The sequence below is a fragment of the Armigeres subalbatus genome, chromosome 2, assembly GCF_024139115.2.
Source record: "Armigeres subalbatus isolate Guangzhou_Male chromosome 2, GZ_Asu_2, whole genome shotgun sequence".
Classification (NCBI taxonomy): Eukaryota; Metazoa; Arthropoda; class Insecta; order Diptera; family Culicidae; genus Armigeres; species Armigeres subalbatus.
The window spans coordinates 290,277,356-290,303,140 of NC_085140.1; the positions used below are offsets into that span (position 1 = coordinate 290,277,356).

The 25,785-nt window shown below is 40.4% G+C and overlaps 1 protein-coding gene, 1 long non-coding RNA gene and 1 pseudogene across 2 annotated transcripts in view; 1 reads left to right on the forward strand and 2 right to left on the reverse strand.

The window, feature by feature from the left end:
* Positions 1–13,618, reverse strand: part of LOC134212387 (histone-lysine N-methyltransferase eggless) — an 18,435-nt gene extending 4,817 nt beyond the window's left edge. Inside the window, exons 1-5 of the mRNA XM_062690174.1 lie at positions 13,430–13,618; positions 12,643–13,358; positions 10,821–12,440; positions 10,627–10,753; positions 10,416–10,559 (exon numbers count right to left, since the gene is read on the reverse strand). Coding sequence (XP_062546158.1) covers positions 10,416–10,559; positions 10,627–10,753; positions 10,821–12,440; positions 12,643–13,311 — 2,560 coding nt within the window. The 5' untranslated portion in view covers positions 13,312–13,358; positions 13,430–13,618. The remainder of the gene's footprint in view (positions 1–10,415; positions 10,560–10,626; positions 10,754–10,820; positions 12,441–12,642; positions 13,359–13,429) is intronic.
* LOC134216124 (small ribosomal subunit protein uS12-like) lies at positions 172–4,342 on the forward strand (annotated as a pseudogene).
* A 2,266-nt stretch (positions 13,619–15,884) lies between the features above and the next one.
* LOC134216517 (uncharacterized) lies at positions 15,885–16,644 on the reverse strand. The gene is made up of 3 exons (XR_009980704.1): positions 16,301–16,644; positions 16,155–16,232; positions 15,885–16,079 (listed from the first exon to the last, which is right to left on the reverse strand). It is a non-coding gene; the product is annotated as an uncharacterized LOC134216517 (long non-coding RNA).
* Positions 16,645–25,785: the final 9,141 nt, after the last annotated feature.

Here is a 25,785-nt window from a genome sequence, read left to right on the forward strand (position 1 = left end):
TTGGATTCGGAAGTCTCCATTTAAGAGATATAGAAGCCTTTTTCCGATGAGTTTAGTAGCTTCGTTGCAAGAGTCTTCTTGAAATGCTATTTCTAAGTGTCCCGGAAGCCTCCTTTCAAGAGGTCTTTTTTCTATTTGAGTGTTAGTTCGGTTCAAACGCCATTACACAGAATGGGTTAAACAAGAGGAATCCGTACCGGTCGGAAGCACATCCGTCACCGCCGGGACCAGCGATGGGCCACGAGGACTACAAGAAGGCTCATTTGGACATCCGTTGGAAGTCGAATCCGTTCGCTGGAGCCTCCCACGCCAAGGGAATCGTGCTAGAAAAGGTCGGATGACAATGACGCGGTCCTGGTCGCTGGCTTCAGTCATAAGGGTCACGCCGTCGGTGACATTCAAGGTAGTGCAAGTGGCCAACGTTTCACTGCTGGCCCTTGTGTGGCCCTAAATGGCCGGAACGAAGTTATGACAGCGACTCTCCGTGGAAGCGTGTGCACGCCGCGGAGGTCTGACTGGAAGAAGCAAAGCTATGGCTTGCTGCTCGCCGAATGACACGCTGATGTGTGAATCTATTAACACACGCTGAAGACACTTTACTCAAACCCCACATTTCTCTTCTTCTCTTATTAACAACCCAAAAAAATCGTCTAGCATAGGTTGCAATGCTTGTTTTTCTCCTAGGTTATTTAAATGAGACGAAGGTGATCATCGGTTGCAATTGAACAACCGGTTGACTCCATTGAAAACTGACACCAAAATAAACTTGACTCAACATCATGGTTTTAATACCAGAACTATGATTCAGAGTGTGGTTTTCCAAACTGTGGGTCGCGAAAGATAAAACGTGATTCATAATTCGTTTGATGATTAGAGAACAACAAATTTACGAAGCCATTGGCCTTCTTTTGTTTGTCAAATACCAACCAACCAAATCCAATCCAATCTAAATCCAATACAAAGCCAATCGAAATCCGTACATTCAATCCAATTTCTAGTTTCGCGTAATATAATACACCATCAACCATTTCTAGGAACTTTTTTCAAATGGGCGAACATGATTCTGACCTTGATTTTTGGAACGGCGACTGTGCTCTTCAATTATACTATTTTGGTGAACTTATGTGCCTAACAGAAAGAATAGAGTCCGATCTATCTGGTAGTAACGTTTGTTAAACGAAATGTGCTGAATTGAGAGAATACTAACCGTTTCAAATTTCAAGGTCAAATACAGTTACGCCTATTTGAAAAAAGTTCGCCATCAACTAGTACTGCTAGCCAATAACCCCAAACTAATCTAACGCATAATAAATTCGAACTTCCGAATAGCTTTGTAAAATCCGCAACCTTATTTATTGTTTAAATTCCAAGATATCTGCTGCTACAGGTAATCCCGCTATAGCTACTCAGTCCGTACATTCCAAAACAATTTTCTAGATGATATATTTGGCTTTCCGAACAGTTTTGAACAGTACAGTATTGAATATTTCTTCATTTCTCTCAGATTATAGTTTTCTAAACCACAAACCATTTCCAGCGATCTTCCAGACGCGCATTGTAATTTTGCAAACCACAACCAATTTTTTTACGGTCTTTCAGGCGAGGCTTTGATGTTCTTCAAACCACGAAGCATTTCCCTCAGACGCGCCACCACAAACCATTTTCCGAAGGTCTTCGAAACGCGTCTTGTGATTTTGCAAACCAAAAACCATTTTCCGACGGTCTTCGATACGCATCTTGTGATTTAGCAAACCACAAACCGACGGTCTTCGAGACGCGTCTTGTGATTTAGCAAACCACAAACCATTTTCGGACGGTCTTCGAGACGCGTCTGGTGATTTAACAAACCACAAACCATTTTCCGATGGTCTTCGAGACGCTTCCTGCCAAGAAACGCCCTATTTTAAGAGGCTCGAGCCTTCTTTTAAGAAGCTTGGAAGCCTCTTTTTAAAAGGCTTGGAAGCCTCCTTTTAAAGGGCTCAGAAGCCTGCTTTCAAGACGCTCAAAAGCATTCTTTTAAGGGGCTCGGAATTCGTCTTTCAAGAGGCTGCGAAGCGTCCTTTCAAGGGGCTAAAAAGTCTTTTAAAACGAGCAAAAAGGCCTCCTTTAAGGAGGTTCGGAAGCCTCCTTTCAAGAAGCTTGGAAGCTTCATTTCAAGGGGCTCGGGAGCTTGTTTCGAGAGGCTTGGAGGCCTTAATTCCAGGGGCTGAGAAGCATCCTTTTAAGAGGCTGAAATGCGTTTCATCCAATATTACAATATTTGAATTGTCAAAGTTATGAAACTAATTCTTTATTTTTTATGTTAAAAATCAGATAAATGGATCAAACAAAATTCTCAAATATACTAAAATTACCAAAAATTCTTCCAGAACTCCAGATTTTTTTGAACAAAATTATTCAAAAATAGTTCGAAAGCTGTTCAAGTTCACCCACAGTCTTCTCATGAGTCCTTCTTATTCTTCTTAGAAATTGGTTTTCATAAAAAATCATCTGAAATTATTTATCATAATTTGACACTTTTGAAGATATTTAGCAATAAGTTCCATTAGAAACTCTTGAGAATGCCTTGCTCTTCGAGTTCCTCGAGAAATTTTCTCAGAAAATTTCCTTTTCTGGTTCCTTTCCCTTCCTGGTTCAGGTCCACGATGAAGATTTTTCATTTTCTTGTGGTATAAGTGGGCGTTCAAAAAATGTCAATCTCAAAACAAATTGACATCTCAAAGAAAATAAACTAGAAGTTAGCGTAAAGTGACCAGAACTTTCTTGGGCCAATCCCGGACACCTTAACCTTATTATTTATTTATTCAGACTAAGGCCGAAGTGGCCTGTGCGGTATATAAGAGTCTTCTCCATTCGGCTCGGTCCATGGCTACACGTCGCCAACCACGCAGTCTACGGAGGGTCCGCAAGTCATCTTCCACCTGATCGATCCACCTTGCCCGCTGCGCACCTCGCCTTCTTGTGCCCGTCGGATCGTTGTCGAGAACCATTTTCACTGTCACTGTCCGACATTCTGGCTACGTGCCCGGCCCATCGCAGTCGTCCGATTTTCGCGGTGTGAACGATGGATGGTTCTCCCAACAGCTGATGCAATTCGTGGACACCTTAACCTTGCGCACTATTAATTTTGAAAACGTAACAAATCGTTTCAGAACGGATTATTCTCCTCTCAACCAAAATATCCAGCATGATGTTAATTACTCGATTTCATAGAAATCGTTTGCCGTTTGAAAAAATAGCCATTTGACCGGTCGAAAATGTTGTTTCCCTTGCGTCCGTATGTTCTCTTTGGCCAAATGACGTTTTCGGCTAAACCGTTTTGGCCTAATCTCCATTTCGGCCAAATGGAATTCAGCTAGTTGATTTCAGCTAAACGTGATATTCATCCAAGTGGTATTTGGACGAATGGCTTTTGGTTGATTGACTTTCAGCCAAACGACCCTCTCCATTCATTTGATCAGTCCTATGAAAATCGTATCATCCATTTCTCTCAGTGTATAGTATAATATGTACTATGAGGAGAGGGTTCGATACCCCCTCCAGCCGCAAAATAAGCGATAAGCGGAACATTCTTCACTGGTCTACTGGTACTGTCCATTTGTTTAAGCCGTTTTCGGCATTTTCTGAAATCTATGCAGAATTAGGGTTGCTCCAAGTGTTACACATTTTCTGGTATTCAATTTTCCAGTTTTTGGAGCTAACTCAAGTCCTTACGATTTAGATCATTGTGATGACTTAAACTTTTCAGAATATTTATGGATATTTTAGTTTCCGTAGATCATACAAATTCCTAATATTTCCGCATTCTCTAGATCATCGAGGTTATTCAAATGCCTAAATTTCCTAATATTTCTGCGAAAGTCAGAGTCTGAGAAATCAACTTAACTTTTGTTGATCCCTCAGAATCCGTAGATTCTTTTATACGGAAACTAGATAGATTCCTTAAAATAATCAAAACTTTATTCTCCAGGTTAAAAAGACCATCTTAAGATATTTTCTTCTTCTAATAAATTGATCGAATTTGTTACAAATTTTCTAGATATACAATTTTCTACGGATTTCATACATTTTCCAGACTTAACAGATTCATCATAGTATCCGGGACGTTTGTGGGACAGATAGGCTGAATCCGTGACTGTCCCGCATAATACGGGACGGTCGGGTTTTTCCCGGTCGGGTCCAATTCCCGTTTTTCCGCTTTTCCCGGTTTTCCCGATTGGATGGACACCCTGTTTTTTTGCATGTTTCATCCTGGATTTGTAAGAATTCAATATAAATATTATGGTTAGTTGCCCAGTACCGCCAAAAAAAGGACAGATACAATTCCCTATCTTATTGTTAACATAATTTTGACAAGTATCGTTGCGTATTCGTAGAGACTTAAGCAAAGAGTCTGGATACGACTCAGGTCTTTAATTTTGACCACAAACTGCCACAAGAATGTATCTGTTTGGAATTTTTCTTAGCGGTTTCTCATTCAAATTAAATATTTGCTCATGGTTCTTTAAAACTTCTATAAAGTATTCACGGATTTCGGTGAACCAAAATTTGTATTCATGCTCATATTCATGGCTCATAGGTGGCAGTGTTTAAACAGCGAACTAGGGGCTCGACAAGAAATTTCCGAGAGAGGCTGATCCATTTCCAACTGGGAATGCCGCAATTAAGTAGGTTGGGCTATTTTTACTCTATTCATGCGATTTTTTTATTTTATTTGAGCCGGAACAAATATATTTTTTTTCTTTTGTCCTGTTCCTGTTAGTCTTTGGATAATGAATAAAAACTAAATGAATAAATTGATAAAATAACAAAACTTCTAACTTTTCTAATTATCTCCTTGAAAAGTTCATTATTTTACTATTTTTCCAATAAAAATTTAAATTTCCCTCTCAAATAATAAAATAAAGCCACATAAAGTCGAGGGGGCGCAGACAGAAGAAAATAATATTTGTTCCGGCCTTATAAGTTAATCACATTGTTGGGCTGTTTAAATCTATTTGTGTGCACAGGATATCCTTTCTTAACATTGTCCAGCAATCACCGAACTATTCGTCGTTTAACACCAGCTGAAAAAAACTGTGTTTTCCGGGATGAGCTAAATAAACGTACACAAAACCGTTCCGCGGAGAGTCATAGAAGAAATTCCGTTCGCCCTGGCTGCTTGCCAGGTGGAACTCAGGGTTGTTACGGAGATCCTGAAATATTATCCGCGCCAAATCCGCGCCGACTAAAATCAAATCCGCGCCATTTCCGCGCGACATCAAATCCATTTCGCGACAATTCCGCGCGACTCAAAACTAAATTCTAAAAAAATAAAAATTTACTGAACGTCTTCTTTTTAAGTTCGTTTTTTATAATTCTTATTCTTCAATGATTATACATTCCAGCAGGAACTTAGCCTGCTTTTCAATTTAGCATTCTATTAGCATTTCCTCTACATACTGAGTAACCCGCAGTTAGTCCCGGGTAGACGATAATAGCTCATTAACAGTAAAACATTGATATTGATAAAAAAACATGATATGAACTTGTTTGAAATAAGAGTAAAAATAACAAACGAAAATAACAAAAAATTGCACCGAAATATCATAAACATATCAGGTTTTGCTATTACCAAGAACCAACTAATAGCTCAAGATATTGATAAGTACTTGTTAATGGCAAAACCTGATGTTTTTATGATATTTCGGTGCATTTTTTTTTTATATTTTCGCTTGTTATTTTTATTCTTATTTCAAACAAGTTCATATCATGTATTGATATCAATATCACAGCTTCTACCCGGGGTATTACAACCACTCTAGATGGTCCTATTCATTACTAGAAATACTGAAGCTAAGTGAACAAGAACTAAACAGCCGAAGCTATTTCAATAAGCATCGCTTTTCAAATCAATACCAAATTTACCTGAAATATCTGCTTTTGTAAACAAAGATTCAAACTGATAGCACTCCTATGCAAACCAACACCATCAACACATAGGTAAAGGCTTCTGCTATCTGATGATGGTGTCCGTTTGCGTAGGAGTGCCTTTAAATTCGTCAAATCGACGTTTGAATCTTTGTTTACAAAGGCAGATAAGTCGTTTTGAAAATTTGAAATGAGATGATGGTTTTGGCATGTTTCGTATAATGGATATTGTCAGTTGATTGTTTTGTTGATCGAACTTTGTAAAATTCGGCACAAGACACATTGATATACAAAGAATGTTCAGGTCATATTTGATCATGATTGATTATAGATAAATTTGGCAAACAATAATAAATCTGCCAAAACCGTAATTCCTTCTGAATTACGCAACTTTGGTGTAATTATTGATCACAAGACAAACTTGCGTACAGATTAAGGAATTTGACAATGCAGCTACGGTTTTAAACAAAACGTCTGTAAAACAATTATTTGAATTCGTTTCAAGAAACAAATGATACAAAATCTACCGTGGTTGCTCAAACTCCGTTGATTTTCCAGTCAGAAAACTGAGTTTCAATCGTAAATTCCTTCGGAATTTTCTGAGATTTTTTTTCAGAATTTTCAGCAGAAATTACTTTGGGAATTCGGTAGAATAATTTGCGTGAACTTTAGAAAAAAAATAGTAGGTTTTTTGTGCTTATTGTCCTTTAATTCTTGCAACAAGTTTCTCTAAGAGTTCAAGCATATATTCCGACAACATTTTTAGTGGAAATTAATTTGTAATTTTTTGATCATACCATAATTTCAGCCAAAATCTCCGAGAATATCTGCGAAAACTTCTCCGAGTACTTATTCCTCAGAAATTTTCTTGGAAATTCTTCAATAATAACCTGCGGAAAATCTTCAGAGCCTATTTGCGGAAATCTCTTCATGAATTCCTGCGAATATTGCTTTGGAAATTTTTGCAGAAATTTAAGAAATTCCGCGGAAGTTCCTCCAAAAAATTCTTTATAATTTTTCGGATTTTAAATGCTGCAAAAATCATTCTTAGGTTGTGGAAAATTATTTAAAAGGATCCTCATAGAGTGCTTGAGAAATTTTTTTTTAGGATGTTTCTTCGTTGATAATCCTGTAAAAATGCCATCGGAGTTATCCAAAAATATCGCCAAAAACCTTCAGAAATAACTTTTGAGAATCATCTTCTAATTTTTGAACGTCTTTTTGCGGACGCACCTATTGAAATGAGGCATCTGCATCAAATCAAAGAACATTTTTGTGTTTTCTATTGTTGTATAAACCCTTATTTGTTCTAGATGAATGTCATGAGAGCAATATAAAATGTTCTAACACTATTAAGGAATTCCTGACAAGAAATAAACAATCAGAAACTAACAAATAACTTGGAATTACAAAGAAATTGACAAGGCGAAAATGGGTTTTCATGTCCTTCAATGTTTTGCGATGTTTCAGTATGGATTAAATATGGCAACTAGTGGCGTCCTTCTCTTCATAACATTTGTTTAAAGAATGCTTAAGAGTTTAATAGGGTATGATGGGGCAGGATGGGTCGCCTAAGGCGAACCTTGAATTTCTCAAAACAGAAACATTTTATTTTAATTTTTCAACATGGATCTATAACAATAGCTCATAATCTGTAAGCCTGGGGTATGAAATAACAAAAACTCCACTTTTTATTCCATTTCGAGTCATTAAAGTAGAAGTCTATTTTTCTGTCAATCAAAAAATGGCGGGGTAAGATGGGTCAAACAGCGGGGCAAGATGGGTCACCTTTAAATACTGCAATTAATAGTTTTCATTTCCAATATTGAATTACACACAGATGGATAGCTTTATTGCCAATGATTATACTGATTAAAAAATAATGTTTAAGCCTTGGATGAAGAAATGGCTCTACATTTAAAAATATCTGCAAATTCTTATGAAAACCAAATTATTCCTCCTACAAAGTCATAATCTTCACATTAAAATGTACACGATGCTCAAAAACGGCCCTGACCCATCTTACCCCGTGACCCATCTTGCCCCGCCTAACCCTACATACCTTTCGATAAGGGCTTGGACATATTCGAAAAATAAAATTAATAGCTGTCCAACGTAAGTTTTGTTCTCAACAACATTTGTTAATTAAAAAAAAGTCCATCTAGATAGACATAAAACTAATTTTCAAATAAATATCCTTAGATCTAGCATTTCATTTACACTGGATTCTGTTTTTACACGATTTACATTTTTTCAATTTTACACTCATCCTAAATGCTTAACGCATATTAATTGTCATGTGATTTTTCTTTGATTTATTCTGGATTTTTTGAAACATGTTGCGAAGATTTTGGTAGTAAGTTGAAGCAACACGATCAAAAATACAAACGAAAAAAAATCGTGTAAAAACAAAATCCTGTGTATTATTTTTTTTCCTAAAACTAAATCCGCGCCAAATCCGCGCGAAACCCCAAAATCGTTATGTAAATCCGCGCCAAATCCGCGAAAACCGCGAAATCCGCGAAAATCACGAAATCCGCGTAGTCGTAACAACCCTGAACTTCGCAGTTTCGCCAAGTACAAGAATAAACAATATTAAATAACCATAATAAAACCACAGACAAACAGGCATAACACATTAAACACTTACTTATCAAATTAATCGCCGCTCAAATCAAACACTAACGACATCTGTTGATATCAGTTAGTTGGGCAAATCACGAACCAGATGGCGGTAGTGAACAAACGTTAAACCGATGCGCGCGCCATGAGTAATCGATTGGCCAACTAATGATTATTTTAATTGACCAGTAAATCAGTGAACGATGAAAATTTGACGAGTGTTATGTCTGTTTGTCTGTCATAAAACTACACTCTAAAAAATCATCACGTCATATTCACGTGAAAAATCACGTAACTGATCTATTTTGAACAAACGACGATTGTTGCGTGACGTTAGTAATGCTCACCAGAAATTCACGTAACTTTTACTAAAAATGTTGGTGAATATGACTGTATATCCACGTAAACAATTTAAGTGAGATTGTGTTAGTGTGATTGCAGCTTCGGCATTTGCGGAAGACCTGCATTGTAAACAAGAATGAATGGTATACAACCTAAACATAATGAGACTTCGCGGGCGGAGGTAAGTGATATCCCAGGTGCATCTATAGGCGGCCTATAGGCGGATATTTTCCGTGCCTGCATTTCTCCTCTTTGGAAAAAAGCAACGGAGGTTGGATAAAATTTATTAGATTCGTTGAAAAATGATGTGAAAGAAAAGGAAGCTGCATTGAAGTCTAGAGCTACAGTTTTCCGGTCTAAGTATTAGTATAAAATTTATAGTCTAGGTTCCACTACTTTTTGGTTAATTAACAGCGGCAATATTAGCAGTTTTCGAGCAAGCAATTGGTTTCAAATTATCAGCGATTCTCATTGACATCATTTCTCAACAAATCTGATAAATTTCATTCAACATCCGCCGATAACTTTGTTTTTTCTTCAACAGTGTTTCTGCGATAACTCCAAAGCGCAATCACAAAATGACGGCATTCCCTGTATCAATGCATCAACAACGCGAAAAAGAGTTCCCTTTTATGAGCAGTCCCTGTTCATTTTTTGCATTATTTCCCAAATCACTATATTGCAATACATTTCAAAACATATCGTGGTTACCTGCTGCCTTGTAGCTTTCACTTAAATTTCACGTAACCGGTACGTACAAATCACGTCAGGTTCACCTGATCAAACACGTAACTTCTTTCAAGCTTCACGTCATTTGTACTGGAAGATCCAGTCAGAGTCACCGGATAAATCACGTAACTCAAGGAAACTAAATTTTGTTCAGGTTACTTGTCATTCAGGTCATTCTTACGTGAAAAGTAGGGTGGATGAGAACCTCATTTCTCGCTTAACTTTTCAAAAGGACCTAAGTAACATTTTTTTCATGAATTAATTTGAGTACTGCAATCAAAAGCATTCATGTTTTTCTGTTGATTGCACTATTCAAATTAATTCATGAAAAAAATGTTACTTAGGTCCTTTTGAAAAGTTAAGCGAGATTTGTTTTCAGGTAAATATGACGTGAAGATTTTTCAGAGTGTAAAAACTGCATATTTAAATTTATTTAAAAATAACTGATATTTCAATACTTTTTGTTCTTCTTTCCACCAATTTGATAATCGAGGACTTTTCAAAATATATACCAGATTTGTTAAAATTTTTTTCGTAATCTGCAGTTTACGACACTGCTATTGAAAAAAAATAAAAATTATTTGTTTCAAAAGGGTTTACAACGCGATGTTCAATTCACCTGCACTATCTTTGAATATACCAAGTTGGAATGTTTTTTTTAATTCAAAGAAAAATATTATCGAAAACAATGTTTACTAGTGAAAAAATGGTTCAATGTAATATAATTATCCTTCGTTTTATGAATGAATTAAACTCAAATCCATTGATAATTTTACCACCTTTACCCCTACACCAGCTAGGCAAATACTTACTCGTATTATAGGCAATCTTTTGCTTCATGATCTGCTCTGTCCAGTCGAGCTGTTGATTGATGTTGATTTTCTCAAAAGTGTTACTGATAATGTCGTTCAGCTCCGATTCCACTAACGAAATGATTTCAGGTGGAAGTGGTTTTTCTGAAATTGAATTATAACATTGAAAAACACTAACGGTGTACCTTTTTAAAAACGATAACTAATTTACCTGCTTCCATTTTAACGTCCTCGTCTTCCTCCTCTTCGCTGCTGTCTGAGATCTCAACGAGTTCGTTTTTGCGGGGCATCTCACAGAACAACAAGGGCTGTTGATCCAACACCGCTCCACCCAAAATCTACAAAATAATTGAATCATTATCAAGCGATGTGCAATCATCTAGAATTCATAGGGGATGCTCGTACCGAATACTTTTGCACCACGTCGTCGTAGCAGGTTAAGCAAATTCGCTGCTTTTTGGTCTTCTTCGGAATTCCAAAGAAGTTTAATGCGAATGCTGGTGCCGGAGCGGTTTCCCTCGTGTTCTTCTTGCACTCGGCATTGATACACTCGACAGACACGGTCGCCGGTCTGGGTTTCGGAGATGGTTTGACCGCGACAGATTGTTTTTTTGCTGTCTCCGGTTGAGCAGGTGCCGGTGCCTTTGGAGCAACCGTTTTTGAAGGCGCTGCTATTTGCGGCTGGACCTTCGGCGGAGGTTTGGAAGCTGATTTCCGATCAGTGGTAACGTAATTATCTACCATAACGACATCTTCATCTGAATCGCCAAACACTTGCGGTACTGGTTCTTCTGGAGGGGTTTCTTTTTCTTCGAACATGCCAGTGTTCTCATCCAGAACAAAGCGCTTTGTTGGTGTGCCATTTTGAGCCACCTTCTGGTCAGACTTATTTTCCGACTCGGCATCTTTGTCTTTTTTTGGAGGTTCCGCTTTTTCATCTGCAGTTGCTTCGGCTTCCGTCTTTTTATCTGTTTGGGGAGCATCGGGTGATTCTTTAGAGTCTGAGTCTACAACCATAACCTCATCGGAATTATCCTTTTGCGGTTTAGCGGATGATTTTATCGCATCCGATTCAATTGAAATGTCTTTTTTATCAGTACCCTCTTCTTTTTCCTTAGAATCAGCTTTTCCTTCAGCAGCTTTATCACCATCGACAGTGGTTTCTGAAGTTTTAGATTCGCTGTCAACTAATTCAGCTGCTTTATCACCATCGACAGTGGTTTCGGAAGTTTTAGATTCGCTGTCAACTAATACAACTTCCTCGTCTTCGGAAACTGTTTTACCCTCCTTAGGTTCACCTTCTTCTTTTCTAGAAGTTTTCTCAGGCTGCTTCACTGAATCAGTTTTGTTTTGATCTGCATCCTGGTCGACCGTTTTCACTTCTACCTTCTCTTCAGTACTCAGCCGTAACTTCTTTGAAGATGGTTCAGTTTTCTCAGATTTCTGTTCGTCTTCCTCAATCTTAGTGGTTTTTTCATCATCAATCAGAATTATATCATCATCTTCTTTAGTTTTCTTTTCTTTGTCAATAGTAGAATCCTCCGGTATTTCTGGTTTATTTCCATTCGAACCTTCAGCTGGAGGTTTCTCATCGTCTGCCTTTTCTTTGTGCTCAGCCGATTTTTCGGAATTTTCAATTTTAGTTTTCTCTTGAGGCTGCTCCGATATAGGACTGGCTATTTCCTTGTCTGTCTTAATCGCTTGAACGTTTAATTGTGTGCTAGTATTATCTTCTACAATTTCCTCTTTTTGTTCAACTCCATCCACAGTCATGACTTGTTCTTCTTTTTCTTGTTCAGATGAACTATGCTCAGATGTAACTTCTTTTACTTCGATTGTCCGTTCTTTAGCTACCTCGTCCATTTCATCAACTTGCATTTTTGTTACGGTCTCTTCACTGGCAACTGTTGCCAAATCGTCATCCTCGATTCCAACGCATTCTTTAGGCTGATTGTCCTTTTCTTTTTCTGATACATCAACCAGATCATTCTTTTGTTTTGCCTCAGTAACTTCAGCAGTTGTTTCCTGAAAAATCAGAAAGAAAAACAAGTAGGTATTTATCAGGTGATAAAGCAAGCCTAATTAGGCTACATAGGTATAAGCGTATTCAACAAAGTGTTCGTAAATATAAAAACTATAAAAGCAAAAGATATAAGTCAAGCTGTTACAAAGTAAAGAGAAAAAAAAAACAATTGAGATAGTTTTCAACCGATCATCTTTCACTCACTTGTAGATCAACATTTCCGCCTTCTATGGATTTTTTTTCATTATCTGGATAGCCCGGATGAATTTCTGCTGAAGATTTACCATCATCTATTTCTATTGCTTCTGGCTCTTCCTCCGTTTGTTTTGGATCAGTTGTGTTTTCCTGCAATTCGCATGTTTTGTTCTCCGGGACTTCCACAAGTTTTTCAATTGTATCCTCCAGCTCATCTGGAACGGCGTTCTCTTTAGACTTTGTATCGGCCGAAACCGATGGGTCCGCAATGGCTAACCTATCATTGTCACTAGTAGTGGCTTCTTCGACATCTTCTTTTGCACAACTATTGTCCGCTTCGCTGCTTTCACATTTTGGTACAACCGTCGGAATTTCCTTTTCCGGTTGCGAGCAAGCTGATTTTTCTACCGATACGTCTTCGATTACATCGGTTTCGTTGCTCCCGTTTGTTGGTTTAGTGTCTTCCGTTTTATTATCGTTCTGGTCATTGACATTTGCAGCAGGATTATCTTGATTCATGTCCTCTGAAGTTCTTTGATCCGTCTGTTTTTCGGTGATATTTTCCTCATTAGGACAAGGGCTCACCGTATCGATAAGTGGCGATGTTTTCCCTGCTATTTCCAGATCGCTAACATTAGACCTATTTTCTTCAGCCACTGTAGTGGAGTCATTCTCCATTTTTATTTTGTTTCGTTTTTCCGGCACCGGATCATGCAGCACAAAATCTGAATAGAAGCAGTACAGCAAAATCTAACCTCAATATTAATATTAAAAACAAGATATTTTCAAATTTTACCACTTTTTTAAAAACGGGAGGTTTCGAAGTAAACTCCAACGATTCAAAAACATCTACAGGATAAATTATAGTACTTGGAACAAGACATAACACTCGGAAAAACTGTTTTTTACGGCGAATAATTTTGCTTGACGCTTGTTTAATTATTTTTTTCTTTTTTTTTTTCTTTTTGTCCTTTTTGTCGATGCTTCCGTGACAAAGCCGAGACGCACACGGAAGAAAAAAAGTACCCAGCGTTGAGTTTTTTTAAACTTATTTTTTCTCTTTTCTTTCATCCACACGGAAGAAATAAACTACCCAATAGTGAGTTTAATTCACCCAACCTCGAACATCGGTACGGGAAGCCAAAATTGAGTAAGTAGGGTCGAAGTAGTTTTCCTTTACTCAAAAGATATTTTAGTTAGGGGCGATTCAATTATGACGTCCACTACTTTTTGGGATTTTTAGACCCCCCCCCCTCTGACACGCTTTTTTGTATACCTAGTACATGTACTGTCACAAAATCTTAGATCCCCTCCCCCCCTAAAACAAGTGACATCATTTTTGAACGACCCCTACTAGATAAAGATTGTCGCTTCGGTTCCCTTTGTTCTGCTGTCCGGAACATGTTGGGTACCAAGCTGTCAAATCGTATGGATTTTCCTTCTTTGACATTTAGCTCCCCTCCTCGCCAGCAAAAGATGTTCCGGACAGCGACGACAGCGACAATCTTTATCTAATTAAAATATCTTTTATTTACTCCCATGTTAAAAAAGTACCCAACGGAAATTTTTTTTACCCAAATGTAAGTTTAATTCACTCAATTTCGACCGCAGGTAAATAAACTCAAAATTGGCTTCCCGTATTGGCGCTTTGATGTTGCATGAAGAAGAAGAAGCAGAAAGATGATATTGTCTATGCGGGTTATCGCTGGAACGTCGCTGGACCGTCGCGTCGCTCAACCAGCGAGCGCTTTCCAGTTTGGTGCTGTGGCGACGCATTGAATTTGCCTGCGTCGCAGGAGCACTTACTGGAAAGGGTCGCCAGCGACCAGCGACGTTTCAGTCGAGCGGCATAGTTGAGACAAGTTCATACATGTTCTTGATTTTATCTGCATCGACAATAATCGAAAAAATCTCCACGAGAAACCATACGGAGAAGTTTTTAAAACTCTTCTCAAAAATTCTAAAAGCAATTTAATTAAAAACGGTAAGCAGTACGGGGTTGGACTTTAGTTAAATACTATAGTATAGAAATACTATATATAGAAAAAGTTCCGAATTACATATCTGGAAGCTTATCTCAATTTTCTGATTTTTTTCCAAAAAGGTATCTACATTGCCTGAACTCATGTGGTTGCTATGTTTCGCGCCACGAGCAGCAATGTTGCCTGTTGATGAGTTATGCAATTAGCTCCAGAAAACCACGGTATAGATTAAATTCGATTACTAATTATTGGAACGATTAATTGAGATGCGGTTTTTACTGAGTGAAAGCTGTTGAGTATTCCTTTTAGCTATGGGGCCGTACACATATTACGTAAGCACTTATGGGGGGAGGGGGGTTCGGTCAATATCTTACGCTCCATATAAATAAAAAATCATTTGTATGGAAAAAATCTTACATGGGGGGAGGGGGGGTTGAAAAACTCGGAAAAATTGCTGACGTAATAAGTGTACGACCCCTATGTAGGTTTTCTTTTGACATGCGCTTGATGGGGAAGCGTCATTAACAGTATATTATATATAATGAAAAAATAAATTTCCCCATACTAATTTGCATGCAAACTTGATACGGCTTGTGCTAAATCAGTTTTAATCCAAATGAGCTCAAATTTTCAGAGGACACTCAGAACATGGTAAAGAATCAGATGAGCACTGTGGAGCAAAATCGATTTTTTGAACCACCCTAATGCACATCTTAAGAACTTAATTGTGCGTACTAAAAACGAGTTGTGTTTTGGAGTTATGTGCCTCCGGAAGTGTAATTTACTTTAGAAATTAGATTCGTACGCAATTCACCTTAAGCAATTATATGTGTGGCTGAAAATAAAAGGAGCGCCCGCATAATCATGAACCATTAATAGACCATTCCCCAAACTGTTAATAACGTTAAACAACATTATTCTTACTATTTGGGTTACGTCAGATACAAACGATAAACTAACCTCATCATAGACAATGTTAACAGTATGATATATTGTTTTTGGCTTTTCAACTATTCGGGTAATAGGCGGTTAAGTATAATTAACATATAGAAATGGAAATTTTCCAGTACATTTTTTTCGGCGAACACCTTGTGATATGGTCTGATTACAATCCACGGTTTCAGATAAAATTATACGAGGCGGAATACGGGGTATAATATGAAAACAGTTGAACCATATGCGATTTAAATCTGTTGTACCGTATATCTTACTGTTTATTAATAAGAGTATTATTTGGATAAATTCAATCAAATAAAAAGAAATTTGGCGTTTAATTTCGTTTCATATTTTATTTAAAGAACATAAATATTACTTTTATATTTAAAAACTAATGGATATTGAAAAAGTAATTAACATTTGTTAGCATAAGTACTTGGTAGAATTTTTTTAGTGTGCAGCTATATAGCCTGCCGGACCGCCGGGACCGCCGCAAGCCAAACAAATTTCCAGAAGAATTAATGTCGCCTAAGAATAATGAAGCGTGAAAAAATACATCATATTATAATCATTGCGGAGAGTGTATTAAAACATATAACTTACTATTAAATCAGCCATGGCCAACATTATTGCAAAGACGGCACACCGAGCATGCATCTCTTATTTCCATAGATGGTTAATCTGTGAATAGAGCATATATTTGTATTAATGGTATTGATTTATATTTATTATGATATTCAATCACTTACCTTCAAGTTTTACGCATGCATGGAAACTTCATTAAATAAAAACTGAGCACAAACAAATCAAGTAAAACAATCTGGTCTAACGAAACCAGTGTTTGTCACTGCGAATCAAACATGGCTGGATGCTTGAGAAAAAATGCAAATGATAAATACGCACACTCATTCCTCAACCACAACACTTATCATATATTTAGCATGGGATAATTTGATTGATGCGTGTGTGTGATATCATGATGAAACACTATGAGCTGTTGAGATGATACATGTATATCTCATAACCGTATTCCATGTCGTTACTATTACTCTTATTAGTCGATATTAGTTTTTTATAATTGTTTCTCATAAATCAATCAGACGTGGAATGCAAAACATTATAAGCAAACAATAAGCCGTATGTTCATCTCATATGGTAGCGTAGATCAAGCATGTTGTATAGTGCTATTTCAAGATTAATTAAAAGTCGGACTGCAAGTCGACGGTAATCCAAACTGTAACAATATAGCTTGATTCGAGTTAATTGTATCTACAGTCCTGCAGATCGTTTTTAATTATGCGGGCGTAATATCCTTTGTGTTTAGCATTCCTAGCCCAAGATATATCAATTTTTCGAAGTTTGAAAACATGATAAGATATATTCAACTCACTGTACAGAAAGATGATAAGAATTCATTATTTGCAATTACGCCCAGATATGATCAGAGCGCTACACAGAGCAAAAAAAAGTTGGGATTTCTACATTTTCTACATTTCATTTCAAGAGTAAGGAAAAATTGGTATTTTTGAGTGCTATAATATTTGGATTGAATGCAAAATGTTTGATCTGAATGTTTTTTTCCCAGTGTAAATTGTTGTTTTTACAGTGAAAACAATCAAAACAAAATTTGTAAAATAATCAAAGTTACTCCCATTTTTAATCTTTCTGGCAACCATGACAACAACAAAAAATATTAACTGGCAGCCCATGACGATCTGTCAAGTCGGAAATTTTGGAAAAACGTGTTTGTTTATCAAGTTGCTCCAAAGGCCAACAAAACAAGAGAAATTCATTCGCCACCTTTTGCCGGCAGCTCTTTTATATTCAATTTTGGTTTGTAAATTTGTGTATTTTTAGTGAGTAGGCATTTTGTGCGCTAACAAACACGAACGTAAACTACGCTTAACCATGTCCAAGGAGGACGAGACCGTTGCCGCCCGTTGCAATGTTGAACATTTCGTAAGTTTGAGGGCACAAACGACATTTATATGTGAAATTTAATGTTATACTTGTGTTTCAGAAAGAGCCAAAATCCGACACTACATCGTCGCACTCGGAAGAACTGGAAACGCACTCGATGCTACGCTGGAAACGGACCGCGGCAAGCGGTTCAATTTTTTGCTGAAACAGGCGGAGATTTTCTCCTACTTCATGCTATCGGCCCCGGCAAAGGAATCATCACCACCCAAGGTGAAGGGCACACCGCAGAAAGGAGGCGACCGAGGAGAGAAGCAACCCGCCGCGAGCACCAGTAGCGACCCGACAAAGTGAGTAGTTTTAATTTTGGTTTTGTACGCAATGCCAAGGACGTATTCAGAGGTTGGTCCATAAGGGGGTTGTAATTCCATGACAGTTTTCTATATTTTACAAATTTTCACTTGCCAAAAAACTGAATTTCAATTTTTTTGCGTTTTCAACGAGGTTTTCAAGGAGAAAACATTGTTTTTATAATTGTTCAACTTTGGTAGATTATGAATTGATCAAAATTTTTGCACAGCACGATTTTTTTAAATTTTGTTGCATGCTCAGTCTTTATTCTTTGAATTCATTTGAATGGTCTTTGAAAATTCTTTTATATCCCTATATTTCTAGAAAATGTAAGAAAAATAATTTGAATCTTTAACATTTTTTTGCAGCCATCGCCATCGAAAGACGGAACAGGACCAACCACCCATACCCATACCTGTTTTATGGTACTGAGTCTGGTCCAGAACAGCAGAACAATGGACGTTTTGGAAAACTTGTAGATCAAACTTCAGAACTGGTCTTCAGTCAGATGACACGCATGTTGGACATTTTGGAGGATTACTGCTACTGGCGTGGCTATCAGTACTGTCGTCTGGAAGGTCGAACCCCACGAGGATCGTACGAAAATGATTGACGATTACTAGTGCTGAGAACAGCCGGCGGATATCTATTTGGCCACAGGTGACGTAGACATTATCTACGACTCAGATTGGAACCCTCAGATGAATGTACAGGCTATGGATCGTGCTCATAGAATTGGACAGAAGAAACAGGTCCGTGTGTTCAATCTTATCACTGAAAATACCGCCGAAGAGAAGATCGTTGTACGTGCGGAAATCAAGCTCAAACTGGATAAACGGGTCATTCAGCAAAAGCGTTTAGTGGACAATAAAATCAATCGACTCAACAAGGATGAAATGTTGACCATCATTCAATTCGGTGCCAATCACGTTTTCCAGTCCAAGGACTCAGAGATCACCCACGATGACATCGACCGTATTCTGCAGAAAAAAAGGGCAAACTGCCAAGCTGGATGAAATGGGCGAATCTTCACCAGTCTTCACTGCGTAGTTTTACCTTGGACACTGAAAACCTCAAAACAGTTCAGTCCATCAGGAGAGGACTATCGTGAGCAACAAAAACTGCACGCTCTAGGCTCCTGGATTGAACCACCAAAACCAAAGTACCGAAAGCTCCCCGACCTCCGAAGCAACCAATCCAATCCAGAACTTCCAGTTTTTCCCACCCATCAGGATGTTCTAGCTGTTCGACCAGGAAATCTACCATTATTGTAAAGTGGTCAACTACATGGTCCCCAAGAACCCAGACCTGGGCATGGAAGCAACCAAGGTCCAACGAGAGGAACATCGTACGATCGACGAAGCAGCACCGCACAGCGATGAGGAGCTGCTCGAGAAAGTATCGCAGCTGACACCAATTGGAACAAACGAGGCGTCAATCAATTCATCAAAGCCAACGAATTGAAAACATTGCCAAGGAGGTAGAGAGCAAAACACCGGAAAACGTTATGTAGTACAGCACGGTCTTCGAGGATCGAACGAGGCGAGGTGAAGATTCAATGCCGTGAATCGATTACGAAGGTTCTTGACAGTAAGGTAAGGAAAATTAGATAGTGGTATGTGAAGCAAGACAGCCACAATGTTTTTTTGACACAAAATTGCTATATGCCACCCATTTTAAGTACAGGGAATGGGGCTTTATGTTGTAATGTTGTATGCTAATAACTCAATGCAGTCAATTGAATTATTTTTTCAATATTTTATAGACTCGACCTTATCTACATACACCAACTTTAACATCATCGGAGATGTGGTCTATCGGAAGTAACGGGAGAAAACATCTGCCTACACAGAAGGTAATGATTCTGGCAGTGCGGTTTCCTTGAAGAGCTGCAGAGATATGAATCAGAATTCATGGAAGAGGAAAAAGGCCTAAGACGCAGTTTTTATATATATTTTATATGTAAAATGGTTTGTAAAATGTTTTTTTATTGCATATTAATATAGCATTCGTGAATAAAAATAATAAATAAAATGAAAACGGAATATTTAATTTTGAAAACGTTAAATTTTACTCTGACATATTAGACTCAAATTGAAAGCACGTACTACTTGTTGTTTTGAAAGCTAAACTGTTGATTCGAAAGTAAAATACACATTTAGTTTTGAGAAGATAATGTCATTTTGAATAGTCAACTCCTGTGACAGCTCTTACCGAAGTGACATTCTTGCACTTGTGGATTTAACAGTCTTATGCTACGTACACACCAGTCAAGCAGTTCGACGAACATTGACTCCACCCCCAAGAAAACGCTTCGGTTGCTGCTTAGTTGGAACGTGTGTGAAGTTGTTCGAACAACCATTTGACAGTTGGCGGCTCAGTTGGGAAAAATTAAAACGGTTTGATTTTGGTTTGAGTTGTCGGGGGTGGAGTCAAGGTTCGCCGAACATGTTTGAGCATTTGTAGTGAAGTTGCACAAACCCCCATATATTTTTTGATGGTTGGTGCTCGAGTTGGTGCTTCGGTCGTTCGTGTGTGATATTGTTGGTCGAATAAATTGATTGTTCGTTTCGGTGTTGATAAAAATTGATGAATGTTTGAATAAACGGGAGGTGGAGTCAATGTTGGTCGAACTGCTTGACCGTGTGTACGTTCCATTATACTTTCTACTGAAAATCACTAACTAATTTTCTTAATTTTACCAACGTTTCTTTGATTTTTACCAACGATTTTTTTTTGTGTGTAGATATTTGCCATACTCATGCAAAGTCGTGGGGCCCTCCTTAGCCGTGCGGTAAGACGCGCGGCTACAAAGCAAGACCATGCTGAGGGTGGCTGGGTTCGATTCCCGGTGCCAGTCTAGGCAATTTTCGGATTGGAAATTGTCTCGACTTCCCTGGACATAAAAGTATTATCGTGTTAGCCTCATGATATACAAATGCAAAAATGGTAACTTGGCTTAGAAACCTCGCAGTTAATAACTGTGGAAGTGCTTAATGAACACTAAGCTGCGAGGCAGCTCTGTCCCAGGGTGCGGATGTAATGCCAATAAGAAGATGCAAAGTCGTAGAAATTCTAGGGGGGGCTAACTTAATTCTAGGTGGGGCTATAGCCCCCCTGTAGTTACGCCAACATATTTATGGACCCGACGAACAAGTTCGGGGAATTAACGTACTTGCAGCTGATCGGTAAAGGCGAAACCCCACTCCCAAAGAACCCGTTTATTATTTCGAAGTCCGTAGAGGCATGTGCTGGACCGATCGAGAACGCGAAAACTGAAGCGCAAGGAACCAAATACTCCCTGAGTGTCCGTGACCCGGCCCAAGTGCAAAAGTTACTTAAACTTACAAAGCTCATCGACGGAATCGAGGTAGAAGTGGTATCGCATCCAAACTTGAACATTAGCCGTTGTGTCATCTCATGCTTCGAATTGATCGATATGGAGGAAAAGGACATCCTGGTGGGGCTGCTAAATGACAAAGTTGTCCGTGTTCAGCGGATCACCAAAAACCAGAACGGCCAGAAAGTTAATACTCCCGCCCTGATACTTACCTTTGCCAAAACTACGTATCCGGAGCACATCAAAGTTGTCCTTCTACGTGTTGCTACCCGCCCGTACTTTCCAAACCCGATGCTCTGCTACGGATGTTTCAGCTACGGTCATACTCGCCTACGATGCCCCTACGAACGACGCTGCTTCAACTGCTCCGACGAGTATCACGGAGAAGAATGTAACAAACAGCAACACGACATCGACATTCCGGGATAGACGGCAGGAAGGAGGGGTAGCCCTCCTATGCCCTGGCCGCCGCGGCATACCCAAAAAAAGCGGCATACCCAACAACAAAGCAGTAGACATAACTACATAAAGCCTTTTCCCAGTGCCGGCTGTTGCCGGCAGATCTGGAAGCAATAGTGTATTAGTTTCGGCAACGGCTGGCACTGTGGGGCAAGACGTCCCACAGGTCAGTACTCGCTTTTTCCACCCGTGTGCATATACTCTCCCGAAAACCCTTTCAGGTCAACACCACATCGCAGCAGTTACCTCACCCGGGGAAGGCCCGTCACGTCGAAGAAATATTACACAAAGCGCATCCCCAGTGCCGGCAGTTGTCGGTATTGGTAGAACTAGTGTAATGGTTTCGTCAGCTGCTGGCACTGTGGGGCAAATCGTCCCACAGGCAAGTTCCAGCATCGCTCAGGTTTCTGCCGAGGTTATCGCACCATCCTTTTCTCCCACAGTCAACCCGCCGACAAGAAGAACATCCACGTCGTCGTCCGTAACTTGTTCCGTCACAGACAGCTGCTCTGGCGGCGTTTTCGCCCTACAGTGAAACCTGCGTGGCCTCAGGGCCAACATCGAATTCAAGCTCCTCATCGCCAATCTCGAGCCATGCGTCGTGCGAGGCATCGTGGAAACTGCAGGAAACGAAAGTTAACCAAAACGGTCGTCTCACCAGACTTCGTCGGCAGGCACTACACGTTGCTTCTGAAATCGAATAGGGTACACTACTGGCAAAACGGGGTTGGCCTTGCCATCCGAGAAGGCATACCGTTCGAGCGTGTGCAGATCGACACCACCCTGCACCTCATCGCTGCACGCATACACGCACCAATCCAAGTAACGGTAGTGTCTGTCTACATCCCGCCGAATTCTACGCATATTCAGGCCGCATTGGGTCAGTTATTTGAACAGCAGGAAGGTCCGGTGCTGTTTGTGGGAGACTTCAACGCGCGCCATCTCGCGTGGGGGTCTCACCAATCGAACGCGCTCGGGCGATTTATCGCCGAAAACACATTGACGCACCACCTAGTCATATTAAATGACGGTTCACACACCCGCGTCGTCCCGGCCACCAGGAATACCTCGGCTATCGATGTGACCATCTGCTCAGAGAATCTGGCCCGCAGATTCATTTGGCGAACTATGTCGGACACGCACAACAGCGATCACTTTCCGATCACGGTGTCCATTCCCGGGTGGTTGAATCATCGAACGATACGACGCAAATGGTTCTACGATCACGCGGATTAGTCGCTATACGAGCGACTTACGGCAGAAGCCATATCCGATCAGATACCGAATGGGAAATTCAGAGCTTAACAGAGAGTATTATAGCAGCAGCGACGAAGGCTATTCCACGTACCAGCGGGTGGATTGGACCGAAAGCGGTACCATGGTGGTGCCCCGAAGCAAAAGCGGCGATCCGAGAGCGGCGAAAGTGCCTTCGATCTCTCCGACGCCTACAGCATGGTGATCCGAACCAACCCGATGTGTTAGCGATATTCTAGGAGGCACGAGCAGCGGCACGAAAAGCGATTAGTAAGGTTAAGGAGCAGTCGTGGGAAAATTTTGTGGCGAAAATATCATCAAGCAGCACGGCGACCGAACTATGACGGATGGTGAATACCCTGCGTGGCAACCGACAACAACGTCCGGTAGTGCTCAAGCGAGCGGACTGGTTTACGGACGACCCCGAAGAAGTGGCAGAAGAACTGGCAAAAGTCTATTGCGAAAGATCGGCGACTTCCAGCTACCCTCTATCGTTCCAAATGGCGAAAGCGGCAGCTGAACGAAGGTCCATGATGTTTCGCACAACAACGATGGATCTGCTGAATGACATCTGGCGCAGTGGCGAGTTTCCCGCCAGCTGGCGGAATGCCATCGTCGTTCCCATCCGAAAGCTGAACTGCCACGATACCGGTCCGAATGCTTTTCGGCCTATCTCGCTCACCAGCTGCATGGCGAAACTTCTTAAGCGAATCATTAACCGGCGACAGATCACCGAACTCGAGTCGAGTGGACGACTCGACAAGCGCAAACACGCTTTCCGGGCAGGACGCGGCACCGACACATATTTCGCCGAGCTTAAAAGCCTACCACCGACGAGCACTGTCTGATAACGTCCCTGGACCTATCGAAGGCCTACGACACCACCTGGCGACACGGCATCCTGCGAACCTTAAAGTTTTGGCGGATACATGGTCGGATGCTTAACCTACTGCAGAGCTTCCTCTCGGAGCGCACCTTCCAGGTATCTATAGGAGGACACATGTCCGGAGAATATCTGCTGGAGAACGGAGTACCACAGGGTTCCGTTCTTTCCGTGACGCTGTTCCTCGTTGCGATGCAGCCTATTTTTCGAGTTCTTCCGGTGGGCGTCGAAATCCTTGTGTACGCAGACGACATCCTCTTCGTGGTACGAAGGCCAAAAGGACAAGGCTTATACTGAAAACTGCAAACTGCGGTTAAAGCTGTGGACAAGTGGGCGAAGAGCGTTGGTTTCTCAATATCGGCGACGAAATCGCAGACGTTTTACTGTAGCCCCAACGCGCGTCGAGAGCCAGAGAAGCAGATCACCATTGATCGAACTGCCATTCCGAAAACCAAACGTCTGCGAATCCTGAGCGTCACTCTTGACCGAACATCAACCTTCAAGCCGCCTCAACAAAGAATTCCGCAGCTTTGTGTTGAACTTAATGTAAAACTTAAAAAAAACACACACAAAAAAAGGCATAAAAAAATCCGCAGCCAAATTGCTCGACATAAAATCTAGTGCATCTAGTAGATATCTTGATCTTAACTCAAGATCATTTTGGAGGGCCTTGGACATTTTCTTCTTCTTTTTCCATGGATCTACATTCCAAATGAGACTTGGCCGGCTTTTCAACTTAGTATTGCCCAGGGAATCTAGAATATTTCCCACCCGAAAACATCCTAGACCAGACCGGATCTAACTCACTATCCCCGGATTGGAAATCCTACGCCTATGCTCGCAAGGCTAACTGGCGACCCCTTGGACATCTTATGCTCATGGAAATTATGATCCAATGCTTTTTGCACTAGATTCGGTACATACTGATGATGAGGACATTGCAAAAGTCATGATTGATCTAGCAGATACTTTGAACTGAACTCGAAAATGTTTTGGAGCACCATGTAAGTGTTTGGTTTTGTTAATCGTGCGTATTACTGAGATTTTTCTTTGTAAATATGCGTAAAAATGTATGACAGGTAGTTTTTGTATGAGAAGCGAAGGTTTGTCCCCCAGTAGGCCCACTTAGCATACAAGTAGATAGCCATTAGGAGCAACCACCTTAACTGCTACCAACCACCCACCAAACTTCTTCAACCCACCACCAGGAGCCGCAGGATATGGAGTTGGGAGCGGCCATGATGGGTTGCACAAATGGGTGGTTCGAAACATGGATGAAGACTGGAAAAGTCGACGACCGGGGATGGGTCGGTGAACCTTGTGCCTGAAAATCTTGTAATAGCTCGTTCACTTACCCGGCAATTGTGAACGATTTAAGAAGTGTAAAGAGACAAGTTAAGGAGAGCGTTTATTTTTCGGAAACCAATATTAAAAGCCATAAGACAAGGACATCAGGACCCCGTTGTTCTACCGTGGATTCGTTGCTGTCCCGTGCTTTTCAACGCCGTGTTTGTGCCCAGTTTCCCGTGAAGCCCTGCGCCGTCCTAGAGCCCCCTCGCCGGGTAGATTCCGGCACCGTTGTTGGCCGAAGACCGATCCGACAACACATCGGTAGCCTAGGACGCGCAACTGGATCATTAGCTATCCGCCGACGATCCCTCGGCTCAACCTAAGGCGCGGAACGTAGCCAGACGTGGCTGAAGCTTGCGGTCAAGACGAGGAAGGACGCAGCGAAGAGGAAAGAGGTGGTTGGAAAGAAGAAGGGGCCCCAACAGTTAAGGTTAGCTAAATAGTTAGTAAGAAAGTGGGAGGAAAGTGAAGAGAGGAAGGAGTGAAGCTAATAAAATTGTTAAAAACGTTGAAAGTGCTGGTAGGTTTTCCTTAATTTCGAGTGCGAAGATTCCCTGTCCCGCGATAAACTTCCGAGAGTGTGCCGACCCCGAGGCAGTTGATTCGGTGAGTCTCGGAAGTGCTCCCGGTTGGCTAGACCGGCATTTACAACCATGAACACCTCGTATTCCAGAAAATTG